The following is an 18,284-nucleotide window of genomic DNA, read 5'->3' on the forward strand; positions in this document are numbered from 1 at the left end:
CTCACTCTCTCTCTCTCACACACACACACACACACACACACACACACACACACACACACACACACACTCACACACTCTACTTGGCTTTGAGAATAGCAGCAGTTCTTCATGAAATACTTTAGTTCTGAACAGTTTACAATAGAATGGTCACCCATTCTTGTTCCAAAACATTACCCAATTGCTTCAGTGATGTGGGAACTGGAAACCTGCTCATAACTCTATGCTCTAAAGCTCCCCACAACAGTTCTATGATGTCCAGGTCTGGCAACAAAAGATGTTTGATGTTCTGATGCTCCACAAACCATGCCTTAACCTTTTTGGCTGTTATTATGGCACATTACCATCATGGAATATGAAGGTGGTTGGCAGAAATACGCTAGTCACAGTGAGCACTTAATTGTCGAGGATGTAGGGATACTCATTCATGGGGGTAACGATAGGACCAGCTGAATACTAAGATACAGCCGCCCAAATCGTAACAGAACCTCCCCCGTGCGTGACTATAGGAAGCAGGCAGGCTGGACTATAGGCTTCATTTGGGGTTCTCAATATATATAAATTGGGCTGTTCGTAGGAAACAAACTAAGATTCATTGAACCATCCAGTCATAAAGTATCCAGCTTTTGTGGTCATGGCATTGCTTTTGTAGCCTTACGTTGACTTACTTTACTAAGGGGTTCACAGTTGCAGCTCTTGATGAATGTTAGCTGTCTGTAGCTCCTGCCATACTGGTTTTGGTTGGTTGATTTGGGATTTGGGTGAAGGGACCAAGCAGCGAGGTCATCTGTCGCGTTGGATTGGGGAAGGAAGACAGCCGTGCCGTTCCAAAGGAACCATCCATACATTCGCCTAAAATGATTTAGAGAAATCACGGAGAAAAGCAAATCAGGATGGCTGGACATGGGTTTGAACCACTACTTTCCTGATTGTAAGTCCATTGTCCTAAACACTGCACCACCTCGCTTTGTCATATTGCTTTTGTTGACACAGTATTACTGCAGGGTGTGTCGAGTTCTGCAGTCACTTTTAATATGGTAGTTTTTTTGTATGGCCACAGTTATTTTAAATGCTCGATGGTCTGCTTTTGTCTACTCTTCTTCTTTCTTGTTGACATTTTACCATTTTTCGTGTTTGTTGTCATTACCATGGGCAATGTCATTTGTGGAACGTTACGCAGTTCAGCTGTTTTCACTGCAGATACTTCTGTTAACCACGCATAATGCTGTTTTTGAAGCCTCAGTGATCACAATTTCACCGATAACTTGTGTTAACTGTTGCAGAACAAAGCATATTGCACGCTAAAAGATAACCTCAGACTTGGAACATCAGCTGTGCACTGTAGCCCCATAGTAGTATTTACATCTACACAGGGGTGCCAACTTGCATAAAGATGTACTATATTGCATGGTGTTAATGTTATTGTGCATCTCCTGTATATCACTTCTGGCTTGGTGTTGGTTGTAACCCTGTTTGTTGTGATGGTTGGATTTTTGTATTTGTGAGATTGATCTTTTCTGTAGTTCACTGACCTATTAAAACAGAAGTGTGAAATACATTTAATATGATTCCCAAGGCAGTGCTCATTATATCTTCAGTTTTTTAAACGTTTGAGGCTGTCAGTTACATGATTTGTTCCTCAGTTGCCCAAGAACATGTCGTATAAATGCATTACGGAATGTTTTTGGAAATTCATGATTATTTTGCACATTATTTTAATGACAGTAAAGTTTTTATTGTATTATTAAAAGTACAATAGCAAACTTAGTTGTGTCCTAACAATAAAGTAAATGCAAGCCATCATTACTTCCTGAATGAATTCAGAGTTAAAACTTCTGATACCCACCAGTTTTGCACTTGCCTCAGTAAAATTCTAGCTAATGCAGAGATACTACATTAGAGACTTCTAAATGTGGTCCCATTAGTTTTTGAGAGTCAGTGTAAGTTGTCACTGCATCCCATACTGGTTGCCAATTCTTGGGTTCCATAATGCACAGTAGGCCTGGCTAAAAGTAAGTAACATATCAAATCTAATTACTAAAGAGAAAAAAGGAAACCAACAATAGTTAAATATCTGAAAGTATTACTGAGTGAGTGCTCAGTATTGTACTTCAGCTATTTGCATTTATTAGTGTTTTGAACCTTTGCATTTCCCTGTGGAAAATTTCGTTGGCAATGTTGTCTGTAATTTCCCATGAGCATAGCAAAGATCCACATGTATAGTGTTATTGCACCTAATACCTCCATTTTGATTAGTTGTTCCCAACCTGATTATCATCAGTGGGGTGGGGGAGGGATCCATGTTTTGAGGAGATATAAAACAAATGACTGCCACATGGAAGGGAGAAGCAGAATGAATTTAATTCCAAGAATATTGGCCACCTAATGTGACATCTGAATTCAATATCATGGATAAAAATAATTAATTATCAGTTTCTTTAAAAATGAGACCAGAACAACTTAAGATATTTAAATATACAACTTAGACGTACATATGGAGGTGGAACCAAATGTGCACTGCCCAGACTGGAGGAGCCACAAGTGACTGTTGGATATTTATTGTAACAAATAGTATCACTATTACATTTTAAAAATTGTGTACCTTTTTTTCACTCTTATCATATTGTAAAAGAAAAATCAGACAATGGAAACCCCAGGTAGGAATATCAACTATCTATGAAATGATAGGATAGTTACCTACTGTAAAGAAAACATGTTAAGTTGCAGACACTCAGTTAAGACACTTACATGTAGCTTTCAGCCATAGCCTTCATCAGTAAAAGGGAAACACACACACACACACACACACACACACCACACACACACACACACACACACACACACACACACACACACACACACACACACACGCACACGCAATGGCCGAACTCCAGCATCTCGGGCCAGAATGCAACTGTCGTGGGATGCAATCAGCAATGTGGAGGGGATAGGGAAGGGGAGAAATGAATGCAGTCCGGTGGAGTGTGCAGGGACTAGAATGCGAACAGGTGCAGCGTCTGGAAGTTGGACAGGAAGGTGGGGAAGAATGGAAATAGGTTAGGAAAGATACGCAGGTGTGTTGGTAGAAGGTGGCAAATAAACTGCGTGGGAGGCAAGAATGGGATGAGATTGTAGGAAAGAATGGCTTGGAAAATGTTGGGTGGGGACAGTATTATGGTACTGTAGGTTGAGGCCAGGATAATTACAGCAGTGGATAATGTTTTGTAAGAATCATCAGTGAATCATCATTAGTGAAGTTAGTGATAAAGGGGAGGATCCAGATGGCCCAGGTGCTGAAGCAGCCATTGAAATAAAGTGTCATGTTTAGCTGCATGTTGCGCCACGGGCTAGTCCTACGTTGCTCTTGGCCACAGTTTTGCAGTGGACATTCATCCTGTGGACAGTTGGTCAGTAGATAACAATATAAAAAGCTATGCAAAGATTGCAGCAGAGCTGGTATATGACATTGCTGCTTTAACAGGTGACGAACTTGTGACAGGACTGGAATAGAAAGTGCTGGTTGGATGGATTGATTAGGTAGTCTTGCACCTGCATCTGTCACAGGGATATGATCCTTGTGGCAACGGGGTTGGGATTGGGAGTGTCATAGGGATGGACTATGATGTTTTGGAGGTCAGGTGGGCAATGGAACACCATATGAAGAGCAGTGGGAAGTATCTCGGGTACGAAGTCCCTTAATTCAGGGCACAATGATAGGTAATCAAAGCCCTGGTGAAGGATGATTCATTTGTTCCCGTCTGAGTTAGTGCTGGGTGATGGAGCACACTTTTGTGTCCTTTTCTTAGAGGTGGTGGGATGATTGGCTGTGTGAGGGGAATTGGCATGGGAGATTTGTTTGGGGACTAGGTCTGGGGTACAGTACCTGTCTCAAGGCCTCGGTGAGAGCCTCAGTATACTGAGTAAGAGAGTTCTTGTCACTGCAGATATTCCATCCCTAGGTGGCCAGACTGCATGGGAGGGATTTCTTGGAGTGAAAAATACCTCCCATACAGCTTGGCCACCTGGGGATGGCTTATCTGCAGTGCAAGAACTCCCTTGCACAGTATGCTGAGGGTCTCATCAAGGCCTTTAGAGAGGCACTGTCTTTCTCACCTAGTCCGCAAATAGATCTCCCGTGCCAAATCCCCTCACACGTCCTATCCTCCCGCCTCCCCAAAGAACTGGCCACAGCGGAATGTCCCCTTAGTCACCCAGTACCACTGTGGACTGGAACAACTGAAACGCATCTTTCACCAGGGCCTTAATTACCTATCATCTTGCATTCTAGTCCTTGTGCGCACTGTGCCAGACAGCGTTCGTCTCTCCCCACCCGTACATTACTATCCCTTCCCCTTCCAGATTGTTGTTTGCATCCCACATGACAGTTGTATTCTAGAGTTAGCAGTCATGTGTACATAAGGTGTGTGTGTGTGTGGGGGGGGGGGGGGGGGGGGGGTGATATCAGGCAAGACTTCAACAGCAGTTACAGCAGGAAAGAATTACAGTTAATTGAAATAATTTTTTTGGTGGGTGGGGGATGTGCATTGACACTGTTACAGAACTAAGTGTTCCTAGTGCAGCTTCATTCTTTCCTGAATGTCTTGTCAGTATTCTCCAGAACATTCATTGAATTTTGTTCATGATCTAGCTCACCTTTGGGATCTTCTTTCACTGCAATAGGTAGCACACAGTACTCACTAAACCTGCATAGTTTTCATTGGATGCATTCCCAGAATGACAACAGTACTTACAATGGTAATGTCCCAAATGGTCGTGTTATACAATGAGCACATTTCACTGCATGTGCCATAGGTGTACTTTGGCAGCTGACCCCAGAGGGTTGTGTAGCCAGCAATGGCAGTATATATTACAAAAATATAAACTACACGAGAGCTCACTAACTCCACACAGCCTAAACTACGGCCAAGAAAATTGATCTGTAAAAGTAGTTGCAACAGCCACTTTTTAGATTGATATAAGAAAACCACAAGTGTCCAGTAATCAACTGGTCAATCAAATTGCACTAGTTTTGAGCTTATAGATTTAATTTCAGTAGTATCTAGAAGCTGGAAATACTAGTAACGGATGTACTGGTGCTGGTGAGCTCTTGTCTCATTTTTCCTTTTATTTGTACTGTTGATGTTCCAGGCCTCACCTTTTGGTGGGTTGAACACCACTATGCCTTACTTCAAATTACTAGACTACTGGAAGCTCCTACCACATCTGCAAAGCACACTCTACACTGTGGAGTAAAATATACATACAAATTACACAAGATTTCCTCTTGCCTCATTATAAAATTAATGTAAGATTACATAGCCTACATTTGTATTCTACTTGCATGCTGGTAGTCGAATTTTTGTATTTCTGGGGTATTTTTATTTACTATAGCTTATAAATTTAGTTTCTGATGCACAATGAAATTTTAGGTCAAGGTGTTGGTCAAGTTCAGACAAAGATGTAACCATCCTGGCTATTTGTGACTTAGGCCTTCTGCCATGAAGTGGAACAATCTACAATTGGCAGTGTAAGATAATGTGTAAATACATTCCTTGCGAGTTTGAATATAACAGTCAAGCACCTGTGAACTCCAGAAGCCTTCGATAATGGTGTGGGGAGGTGTGTGCAGAATCTGATGATTATGGAACATATGGTTTGTCACTCAGTTGTAGTGAACATGTTCTTAAGAGTGTAACAAGTAATAGAAAAGAAGCAGTAGTCTGTGAACAGTATAATTAGAAATTGAACAAATGGCTGTTGTGTAGACCTCATTTTTTAAAATGAGGTTGTCAAACAACTGTCACTTCATCTCCTCCTTCCCAGAAGTGTGCCTGCTAGGTGACAGTACTTCCGCTTAGAATAGGACCCAGTCTGTTGTCTTTTCTTGCAATGTATGTAAGACACCACTGCTTTGGCAGTGGATAGAAAAAATATGCAGCAAACAGTACAGATGTTTTGTGAAATTGTCGACAAAATCTTTAGATTTGACTGAATCACATCTTTTCCATGGGACCATATGATAAATGACATAGCTTGTGAAATACTTGGTACCACTATTTTCCAAGTAAAGTACTTGGGATGGCAGTTCAGCCATATATGAAGCTGTGCTTTAAAAAATTAGAAAAGAATGGTATTATCATGTTTTTATTGACAGTGTCCCACAAATATAAGTGAAGCACTGTGTTGTCTGTAATTCTACAGAGCACTTAATTGAAAGTGGTGACAGTTTCTGTAGACATTGTAGTCAACAAGACTAGAAACACAGCTGCAAGTAAGTCTATGCCCGCTCCCCCCCCCCCCCCCCCCCCCCCCCCCCCCCTCCCCACACACACACACACACACACACACACACACACACACGGGTTCAATCACAAGGTACCTCATAAGATTTCATCTATTGACATATTAACAGAATAATTGCAATATGTAGTTGCCAAGAAGTGTTACCCTATTTTTATTTGCAGGGATCAAACAAGAGCTTCCTGTTGCTGGTCGCCCAGCACCACTTCTACAAGAGCCGCGGTTTGGCGCTGGCCCTCAGCCTTATCGTAAGTAGGCAGTAGCCTTCTTACAAAGTATCAAATTGGCTTCAATACCACAGCTTTGTTTCAAGTACCAGTTCAAAAATACTCCTGAATACATGTCTGTTAGTTTGTATTACAGTGTCATTTAGGATACACACACACACACACACACACACACACACACACACACACACACACACACGCACACACACAACTTTCCCACCGAATCTGTACAAAGTCTATAACGGGCAATATTTTGTGCTGTACCAAGATGCCTTGGAATGGAAAACAAACAAACCAGACACTTTTAGAGAAGGAAATATGGAGTTCACAGATGTGCGGGGAATATTAGTTTCTTTCTTCCTTGCTCATTAGGATTTTCAGGCTGAACTTTGTACTTATTGTCACTTAAGTTACCAAAATCCCCCGATTGTTTTGCTTGGTCTACCTAGATATTTTAGCTTTGGACATCTGTGGAATTTGAGAGGTATTAAATGGCCAGGTGATTTTTAGGATTTGGTGCGTTGATGTGAGGCTGCTGTAATGGAAAGGATCTTCTCATATTTAAATTTCTTTGTGGTCAGTGTGTGTTTCCAGGTATATCAGATCCCGCACTATTCTTGAGGCCAACTCTTCAATGGTATGTGTCAGGAAATGTTACTGTCTGTGAATGTAAAGCATCTGCTGCAGCCTATGAATGTCATGCTTAGACGGCTAACTTGAAAAATTATCGTGCCGGCCATTGCACCAGTTGTACTTATTTTACCATGGAGATTTGCATTATTTATTTTATTCTGTACTAAAATACAAAATGTGAACACATATGGGGTAGGACAACACATCATTCCTTACTTCTAAGTGAATAACTACCAAAATCCAAATTTGTGTGGAGGTCTCTCTCTCTCTCTCTCTCTCTCTCTCTCTCTCTCTCTGCCCCCGCCCCCCTTCCATCCCCCCCCCCCCCTCCATCCCCCCATCTTTGTCCTTACTTTCTGCTGCTGAACAGACACACAACCATGGTACACAATTACATGGAGTCTATATAACAGTTGTTCCTCAGTCCAGTTCGTTAATCTTTAAATAACCATCCTTACTACTTTAAAATTAGTTAAAGAACGTAAGATCAGGTTGCGCCACCTTCACAGGACGAGGAGATTGAAAACGTATTCACACAATGGAGAATAGTAAAACAAAACCGATAGTACATATTCGTTATTAACGGAAGAGAAATTTAAAACAGTTCCCAAGTTTAGTGCGGGTTTCATAAAAACAATACATTGTTGGTCAGGAAACAGTACTAACCTGCTACAGTGCATTAACACTTCAATGAGCTGCACTAAGCTAGAAAAACACCATGGATGTTGAATGGCCAGTTTTCTGTCTAATTCAAACTTCTGCTGGTGAGATACAAATCTTTGATGCTCTTGCAGGGTGTATGCGCCCCGGGAAATCTGGGAAAAACCCAGGAATTTTTTCATCTGGGAGAAAATCCAGAAAGTATTCAGAATTCTGGGAATTTATCATGGTTTTAATTTTGACTGGTAAGAACTAACACACTAACAAAGACTGTCACTGTATCCCGCTACTGCAGAATACTGCAGCAATAAAACATAAACAAGAAAAATACCAAAATTAAACTTTATTTGCAAAGGAAATGTGCCATTTACACCACCAACATTTGCACACAAGTGTCTGCCAACAACAGAATGTGTCGAAGACTGCCTTATGCAATGCTTCATGACGACAAACTGCTTCCGATGAGCTTGACATTACAACTATTTGTACCAGGTTTGTTTGAGTGGTTGCCAGTGGGCTCGCTTGTATGTGCAGTTCAGTCGCATATGAACAATACCTTCTCCCGCTTCTCTGGCTACTTGAAGCCACATGCTAACAAGAAAAATTTCTTCTGGCGCGCCCAATCTGCCGCATTCACGAATGCACAGAGCAATCCGAGTTGTACTGGGAAGGGGGGTAGCCTCCACATGACCCATGTTTACTTTTAGTGATTTTGCTGTTACCTCTTTGTGTATAGCTTCCAGCTCAAATGAAAACAAAAAGGAGTTGTGACCAGGAGCTATCAAGTGAATTGAAATATATTCACATAATTATGGAAGATTGAAATATATTATTAGTTTCAGTTTTCTTTCAGTTTTATTTCATTTCCACATTTTAGGCAGTCAATTCATTTGAAACGAAGAATTTCATTCCACAGTATAGGCTTCACTGAATTTCAAGTGCACGTTTTCATCTTCTGGCATGTATGGCATTTCACCATAATACAAAACCAAGCATGGGATAGAACAGTGCTGGTATTCCAAGAAATTTACATCCCTAAAACTGCATGAAAAGCTTAATATCAGGCTGGGGCCTATGTCATTGTGAATTTGGACATCCGAATGTGCACTTCAAGCAGACTTATACAATTTAATATGGTTTATGAACTTTGGATGCTCTTGGAGTATCCTCTGATGTCCTGTTTGACTAATGCAAGATACCTTAATGCTTTATACTTGCGAACATTTGGGCTTTCTGCACTATCGTAGCTGCACAAGCACGGTAACACCTGTTTTCTGGCACTCTTTGGCGACTGCTGAAACAAACCTATTTCTACAAGGTCTCAGGACAATATTGCAAATGATGAAAAGCGTTACTTTCAAAGCAAATTTCCTTTTAAGTTACATACGAGAATGTGTGATGAATTTCTTAAATAGCAGAGAATTTGACTCTCATTTACAACTTAACATTTTGAGGATTGGCCACTTCGACTAATTTTGAGGCCAGAAGACCAGACATTTGTCATTATTTTAAATTTTGCTGGCACATTTGTATGATATATCTTCCCAGTGTTGTATACAATGTTAACCATCCAAAGGGCTGATAAGTTTTACAGCTCAGTGGGAAAGTATACTGTCACTTAACATGGGAAATGTTTTTGCAGCCGAGACTGTTATACATTTTTAAAATACTTTTAGCCAGACTGTTGTTTCTACACAAGAAATGTTTTCAAAACTTAAAGATAATTAATTTTTTATCCTATGTATACAACTCAGACCTCAATTCCTAATCAGTATTAACAAGAAACAAATTATTGGGTGTCTCATATCAGATTTGAAACTCCCTTGGTTGTCCCTGGATGACTGTATTGCTTTCACAATGATTGGTTAATCCAAAAATTTATAGTCTCTTGCTGGTTAAGGGCAGTATGGAAAGTTTTTAATTCTGAAAGTTGTAGAGTGTTAATGTTGTAGTGAATTTATTAAAGGTGCTGTGCTGTGCTTACATTTTTATCCAGAATTATTTTCATTATATGGTCCCTTTCATGTCTCGTGTGAAGTTGAGTTGCATAAGAAATGTGGTAAGCCATCTACAGATATTTTGTTTTATCAGATCATAAAATGTTTGTTATTAATGTCTTTCCTTGTTAACTTCTGTTGGGTATTTTCTCATCAGTCCTTGTAAGTTTGCTTTGCTAGTGGTGGTGACCAGCAAGACATCGTGGTAATTTGGAACATCTTGGGAAGAGAAGAGAGGGAGATCCTGTCAGATCAAAGTGTGAAAGGGGGTAATTTGTGGGTGGTCTAGAAAGAGCCAGAATGGATTTAAAGTAACTAAACATTTTGGGTGGGGGAGGGGGGTGGTGGCTGTGTGCTTCCTTTAAACTAAGTCACTCCGGAATCTTCACATATTCATAATTTGAGATGGTTAAGTTTTTAAGCTTTGAATCTTAGCTTGGCTGCATTTTGTCTCTAAATTTGCAGATATTTGTATCTGAATGCTATAATCTGACCATGTACAATGTGGATTTATTCTTCTAGGAGAAGAAATTTCGTGTAAATGTAGAACCTTTCAAAATATCTTACAGGTTTAGGCCTTAAATGTATTTGAGCAGTAAAATTTAATCATAATTTGACATAACTCAGTTCGCAGACAATCCAGAGATTTTCTGTCTGTCTCTCGTGTGTGTGTGTGTGTGTGTGTGTGTGTGTGTGTGTGTGTGTGTGTGTGTGTGTGTGTGTGTGTTTTAAGTTCTTGACTTCAGAGTAAGTTAATTAAGGAAATAGAATCAAAGCCTGAGAATTTAAGAGGGAGCTTTAGGCAACATTTGTCTGTAACAAGGGAAGGGAATACAGATGTGTGGGTGGCTTTGAAAGGTGCAGTAGTGAAGGCAGCAAATAATCAAATGGTAAAAAGGTAAGGCCTAATCTAAGTCCTTGAGTATCTCTGGAAATTTCTGATTTAATTGGTGAAATGAGAAAATATAAAGTGAAGCAAGCAGAAGGGAATAGACTTTTAAGAAATGAAAATATCAGTAAGTGCAAAACGGCTAAGCAAGAGTGGTTGGAAGGCAAATGAAAGGCTTTAGAAACACCTATAGAGGTAGATACCACCTATAGAAAGATTAAGGGCTCTTTTTCAGAAAAGAACAGAAACTGTATAAATATAAAGACATTGGGTGGCAAGCCAGTTCTAAGCAAAGAAGGGAAGGGTAGAAGGAATATGTAAAAGGGCTCTGTAAGAGAGAAATCAACTTTGAATCAGTGTGCAGGAAGTGAAGTAATACATGAAGTGGGAGATGCGATACTTTGAGAACAATTTGCCAAAGCACTGAAAAACCTGAACAAAGCCCGTGGAACAGATACCATTTCCTCTGAATTATTGAGATCCATGGGAGGCACTCATGGAAAAAAAAAATCCATATGATGTTGGCAAATACATGCAAACTTCAGGAACAATAACAGTTCCTGTTCCCAAGAAAGCAGGTGCTGACAGGTGTGAATATTACCAAACTGTCAGTTTAATATGTCATGGTTGCCAAATTCTAACACCAATTATTTTAGAAGAATGAAAAAAGCTGTAGAAAGCAAACTTCCGGAAAATCAGTTTGAGATCAGATAAAGGTAGGAACATTTAGGATATACTGGCCCTATGAATTAGTCTAGAAGGTAGTTTTGCTTCTCTGCAACCTATGTTTATAACATTTGTAGATTTAGAGAAAGCTGTTGACAATGGTGACTGGATTACACTTTTTGATATTCTGTTGGTAGCTGTGACGAACACAGGGGAGCAAAAGGCTATATACACCTTCTAAAGAGACCACTGCAGTGAAGAGTCAAAGGGTATGAAAGAGAAGCATTGGTTGACATGAGACAAGGTCGTAACTTATCCCTGATTTTATTAAAGATGTATGTTCAGCAGGCAATGAAGGTAACAAAAGAAAAATTTGGAGAAGGGAGAAGAAATGAAAAGTGAGAGGTTTGCAAACAACATTGTAATTTATCAGAGACAGCAAAAGACTAGGCAGAGCAGCTGAATGGAATAGATAGTGTTTTGAAGAGGTATTTTAAGCTCAACCTTTAAAAAATTGAAACGAGGGTAATGCAGTGTAGCCGAATTAAATTGAACACTGCTGAGAGAACTAGATTAGGAAATGACACTGAAAATAGTGGAAGAGTTTTGCTGGTGATGACCGAAGTAAAGAAATACAGATTGGCTGTAGCAAGGAAACCTTTCCTGGAAAGGAGGAATTAGTTTACCTAAAATAAACTTAGGTGAGAGAAGTCTTTTTTGAAGGTATGTCTGAGTGTAGCCTTGTATGGAGATAAAACTTATGTAATAAGCAGTTGAGATATGAAGAGGGCAGAAACTTCTAAAGTGTAATGTTACAGAAGAATGCTGAAGATAACTGAGTGAATTGTATATATCAGATCAGGGTGTACTGAATTGAAAAGGGGGTGGGGGTGAGTTTATAGCACAATTTGGCTAAAAGAACGTATGTTATGTGATAGGACACTCAGGCGTCAAGGAATTGTCAACTTGGTATAGGAGAGAAATGGAGGTAGAGGAGGATAATGGTGGGAAGCCAAGGAATGACTATTGTAAGCAGGTTCAAATGTATGTTATGGAGATAGAGGCTTGCACAGGATAGCTTAGCATGTAGAAGATAAGTTTTTGGACTTAACGGTGATGACTGTCTTTAATCAATGTGTCGTAGGTGCTGCAGTCTGCATCTTTCATGTTCCCACAAGCTGAATAATGCCATTACAGCATTAATGGCTGTGAGAAGTAGATTACAAAAAGTAAAAAAATGCTTTTTTCTTTTTTAAATCTTACTATTACAACTAAATCTCGTGTTTATTTTTTATGGAGTGTTTCTCAGAAAGCTTGTCTTTGTCTGCCATTGCCAACTACTTTGAGACTTGCTTGCCAAATGGAAAGCTGTAGTGTGTTTAGATAGACATTTCTGTGGTTTTAGGCAGAAAACTTCCCTTTTTCTTCCTTTCGCAGTTATCTAACAATTAATGTCAAAGAATTTTTGCTGGTAATGCTGTTGGAATCACAGCACCACCTCTTTATGTAACAAACCTGAAAGACAGTTTGAGAACATAGGTACAAAATTAATGTGCATCAATTTTTAATTTAAAGTATTAGTAATATTAAGATGGTACCTTTCTGAATTTTGCATATACTATTATGGCAAGGTTGTTCAGTCTTACAGTGGATGGTTGATGACAGAGTAGTATCATTGAATGGTTAGCGGTTTTGTTGTTGTTGTTGTTGTTGTTGTTAGAATACATTTACCTATGATAAGACCTCATAAAAAACATTGTGGTTGTCTTAAAGACAAAATATATGCTCATTTAATATCAGAATAAGTATGCAGTGGTCAAACACTGGAATATCCAGGATGGAATGTAACAGTGTTATGAGAAGGAAAGTTGCTACTCACAAGGTGACAAGAGACACACAGGAAAGAAGAGAAAGAGGATGAACATTAAGAATAGTGATGCAAAAGAAATTAGTAACAAAGAAAGGTGACGAGAAACAACTTCCCTTCTCAGTAAGTATGCAATTGGATTGATTTTCTACCTTACACAATTCAGTAAATTGGTATTAATAGAGACCTCATGAAAAAAGTGTGGTGTACCTCAAGAAAATGCAGATACATACCTGCTAAGTCATATATGTAAAAATGCTTAGGTGTACAGTGTTTTTGCTCTTGGAGTTAGTCAGCAAAGTAAGGAAATTTAAAACAGTGAAAAGGTGAACAGAGAACTCTAAACATAAATGAAGATGTAATATGATTAATGTAAAATAACGAAAATAACTGTCACCTATTTGAGTGCAGCAATTCAGCCAAACTTGTCTATTACCTACAAGAATGCTTGAAAATAATAAGCTGATACAAATTTTAATGTCTAGGTGGAGTCTAAAGATAGTCACATTCTGTTCTGCATGTACTGTTCTATACAGCCATATTTTTCATGCACATTACCAGTGTTGGTGGAAGTACTGCAAGAAAATATTCCCTATAACTCGTACATTACTGTCTTGTTAATATTCTGATTGTCAAGTTTTTAGTTGGTCTTTATTGAAGCTAACCAGACCAAACAAGAGAGTTTGTTCGGCCTTCATTGATGGATTCATGTATCTGTAGGTGGGGATGGAATGCGAGGTGGTGGCGGTGGTGGTGGAGGTGGTGGTATCCCACCATATGCGCCTGTTCCTCCTGATCGCTATGATGATGGTTATCAGAATGGACCTGGTTCTGGTCCATATCCTGACCATTATCCAGAGCGCTACCAGCCTGTTGACAGGTAATAATAATTATATAATTCCAGATTATGTTTATAACTTTTTAGTACTGTACATTACTCTTACATAACTGTTTTGGCAGAAAAAATAGATCCTGAAATAACTTAAGTGAATTGTAAAAAATTGTTAACATGAAATCTGTTAGCGTCTAATAGAGTAATTTTCTTTATACGTGTAACAAAATGTAAAAATTACAGATATGCTCTGAAACCTGATTATGGAAGAGAGCCAATTCATCCAGCTCCTCCAAGACCAGGATTTGGGCCACCAGCATTGGCACAGACACCAGGTGGACCTGCTCCTGCGGTGCCCCAGCAAGGCTCTGTGATGATGGTTTATGGGTTGAATCTTGAAAAAGTCAATGCAGAAAAGCTCTTCAATTTGTTTTGCCTTTATGGCAATGTTTTGAGGGTATGCACACATTTTTTTTGTCATAAATAAAAGTGTAAACTGGTATGGTAGTATGTTTCTAGGTGTTACATAGGGTCTGTTCAAATCTACAGGCAGTCAAAGCCTTGAACATCATTGTAATTTAGGTAAAGATTCCTGATCAGCGTGTGACTGATACCATTCAGTATTTGCTTAAGCCCACATTTCCTCAGCCTTGAATGCTGTCTGATGGTGATCTGCTGTCTGAAAATGCTAACATAAGCATGGTGTGTGTGTGTGTGTGTGTGTGTGTGTGTGTGTGTGTGTGTGTGTGTGGTTTTTTTTGTGTGTGTGTGGTGTTGTGGGAAGGGGGTTTACCAAGCCAGGTAAACCAGTAGTTCATATGCTATACATGAAGTGAAAGCAAGTGGCTAACTTCTCATATTAATAAGAATATGTGTGTTTGATAATATTTAGTTGTGTAACAGCTGTGTTCCATAACACACTAAAAGTTGTAGATATGTGCGTATTGGCTTCTGTACTCTTTAATAGGGCAAAGCGATGTTCTCTGCAATTCTGAGGTCTTCCGTGAACACGTAGCTTGACACTACTGAGAAGCCACATTAAAAATTATCACCTCTTGCTAAATTTGCGTTTTAATTTGAATGGGTTTGTTGAATATAATTGGACAATGTTGGCTAATAGAATACAGCTATTACAATTTTTCAAATCGTATGTGACCTTTTTTTGATGTCTCTTCTGGATATATTTACAGATCAAATTCTTGAAAACAAAAGAGGGATGTGCAATGATCCAAATGGGTGATGGTTTGGCAGTAGAACGATGCATTCACAATTTGAACAATGTTCCTCTTCTGGGCTCCAGATTGCAGTTAGGGTAAGAGATAGTGTGAAGTTTATTTCATATCTGTTTTTTGTATGTTTCTCAAATTACTCAATGTGTTAACTACTGTTAGGTTCTCCAAGCAAGCATTTTTGAGTGATGTGCAAAATCCTCATCCACTACCAGACAAGACCCCTTCTTTCAAAGATTTTATGGGGAACAAAAACAACAGGTTCATTAATCCAGCCATGGCCAGTAAGAACAGGATACAACCACCCTCAAAGGTAAAGGCATTCGTTACGAAGTATTATTAGACAAATCTTGATTGAAAATTACTTGGGCTCTAAGTTCTTGAAAAACAAACTTTTTAATTTTAGTTAATCTTTTTCAGATATTGCATTTCTTCAATACACCTCCAAATTTGTCTGAAGATACACTGAACAAAGTATTTGAGGAAAATGGTGTTCCACCACCTAAGACAGTTAAACTTTTTCCTCTTAAAAGTAAGTACTATTACTAAACACAATTTTTGTAAGAGTATAATAATGCAATCAGGCCTAGAACTCGGATGATGACTGATAGTCATCATACCAAAAAAGTGATCTGTAGATGCCTATTGACCCAACTTCAGCGGAACCTAAATGTGTGCAATACTTTGTGAGAACATCTCTGGCTTCCATCTGCTTCTCAGTCCTTCCAAAGAACCGTGAAGACAATGATGGTAAATGTATCTTATACGTATATTCGGTGACAGCAGAACACACACAAAACGGTTGTGATTGGCAAGCTTTCGGAGCCAGTGGCTGCTCCTCCAGGCAGAAGGGTTGAATGGAAAGGAAGAAGGGTGAAGGAAAAGGACTGGAGAGGTCTAGGAAAAGGGGTAGATTTTGGGAAAGTCATCCAGAACTGCACATCAGGGGAGACTTACCATACGGGATGAGAAGGAAAGATTGACTGTTCGAGACTGCATCGGCCTCACTATTGAATGATTTTGTTGTTCGTATATATTTACAGTGTCATCCTGCTTCTATGTTCCTGTAATTAATGTTTTCTCACCATTTACAACATTTTTTTATTGCTCCCATCAGATTTACTGTGTTAACAATGTTAATTTGCTCCTGATTTTGTGGTAATATATTCATAATTTTCTTAAGATATGTGGTTTTTGAAAAAAATGTTTGTGGAGGAAAAGAAAGGGGGCATAATTGATGTATACCAATGCTGATGTTGGGTTGACTGTCTAGTAGTGTTTACAAATGTTACATGGTCAGGTTTCTTGACACCAGGGCACTTTGCTCAGCACATCTTCTCAGTGTGGTGGCAGATGTGAGTGTTTAGTTTTCTTTGAATAAAAGTATTATGACAAATTGCAACCATTTTCACAATGTCCACTTTAGCACTAGTTGACGCATTTGCTCACTCTGTTTTGCTCAAATGTTTTCTACTTCAAACACAGCACCAGTTATGTAGATTCTCATGCTTGGCAAGATGTGTTTTGAGAATTTATTCCTGTCGAGTGCAAATATTTACGTAACTATTTTCTGTCATGTTTCACAAATAAACAATAAAAGTGTTGTTTTGTGGGTGTGGTGCGCATGTGACAGGAGGCAATGTACCTTATAACCTCAAGAAGACTATTATAATGAGACGCAGAAAACCACACAAAATACTTACGTAAATGTTTTCATTTCAGGTCCAGAATAAGCCCTTGAAACACATCATACTAAGCATGAAAAAATATATATGTAGCTGGTGCAATATTCCATTATTTAAATAATGGACAGTTGTGGGCTTCCCAAAAAGTTTGATTATGATGTATCAAATTAATTCTAATGCTTCTAGTTCCCAGACAGTTATCAGTGCCTGTTAAATAAGCAACTTCTGTAAGGTAGTAAAAAAGTCCCTGATGAGGATGTTTATACCTATTATGTACTTATACATACAGTACAAAAATGGGAAGGGAATCCTATACATAATTTTTACTGGTGGAAAAAGTTGTTTCTCCACATTTTACACAATTTTTTAAGTCCTTTGAAAAGTGTAGGTATTTTTAAAAGGAATTTTAGGATCAGAAAACTTCTACATTTTGTTAAGTGTATACATTATACAGGTTAATGCTCGTGAATTTAATAGAAAACATTTAATTCCTAGGCACAAAATTGTCAACCTACAAAGAATATCATTACAATTATCGATGACCTAGTTAATGCGATAGCTGTGAAAAATATAGGAAATATGGTTTACTTCTTTGTAAGTGCCTAACGAATATAATAGCCCTGGAAATTTACAGCAAATTTTAAAACTCTCCCATTTCTCCACAGAAACAGGATCACCTAGTTTTTCTATTTGGTGACGGTTAGTAAGACTCGTCCTCTGTCCTGGGATATTGCAACTGGAATCTGTCAAAATTTCTAATGAAATGAACTTAAAACCATACTCCAGGAGCCAGTTCCTCAGTGCAACCAAACATATTATTATTATTTGGTTGGAAATTCACTAAAAGCCAGTCCCCTGGTTTAAGATCATTGAAACTACCACCATGGTTTTCATCCTGTTCAATCGTCGGACAAATCTTTAGTGGAATACTGTCCATCTTCGCCACTACCACTGGAATTCTGGGGTGCCAACTGTTTCCTTTTCGTGTTGGTTTTCATGACATCACTGTTTTTCATTTAATACAGGAAAAGAGATTTCTTTTGGCTGAGATATTTTGTCTTCAGTTCTGGCACTGACAACACTTTTCCTGACTCAGTTTCTATTTCTCTTTTCCTTTTTTGGCACCTGGTAATTTTTTGTATCTCATTCCCTGGAGAACTGTCATGACTGCGTCTCGCTCCAATAATGGCGTGGGCTGAGATTCTGGGGAGACTGCCTTACCAGATTGTGATGCTAGTCTTAGTACCTTTCGTGGTTTGAGTGGAAAAATTCTACAGGCCCGGAATAAAGGCATTAAATTGG

The 18,284-nt window shown here is 38.9% G+C and overlaps 1 protein-coding gene across 2 annotated transcripts in view; it reads left to right on the forward strand.

Annotated features, from left to right (window-relative positions):
* Positions 1 to 18,284, forward strand: part of LOC124798462 (heterogeneous nuclear ribonucleoprotein L) — a 174,657-nt gene that overhangs the window by 135,716 nt on the left and 20,657 nt on the right. Inside the window, exons 7-12 of one of the 2 annotated variants that reach the window (XM_047261890.1) lie at positions 6,462 to 6,545; positions 13,957 to 14,116; positions 14,312 to 14,525; positions 15,259 to 15,380; positions 15,460 to 15,610; positions 15,718 to 15,829. In XM_047261890.1, coding sequence (XP_047117846.1) covers positions 6,462 to 6,545; positions 13,957 to 14,116; positions 14,312 to 14,525; positions 15,259 to 15,380; positions 15,460 to 15,610; positions 15,718 to 15,829 — 843 coding nt within the window. The remainder of the gene's footprint in view (positions 1 to 6,461; positions 6,546 to 13,956; positions 14,117 to 14,311; positions 14,526 to 15,258; positions 15,381 to 15,459; positions 15,611 to 15,717; positions 15,830 to 18,284) is intronic. The other variant, XM_047261891.1, reaches the window with a different exon arrangement.

This window comes from Schistocerca piceifrons, chromosome 5 (assembly GCF_021461385.2).
Source record: "Schistocerca piceifrons isolate TAMUIC-IGC-003096 chromosome 5, iqSchPice1.1, whole genome shotgun sequence".
NCBI classification, from domain to species: Eukaryota; Metazoa; Arthropoda; class Insecta; order Orthoptera; family Acrididae; genus Schistocerca; species Schistocerca piceifrons.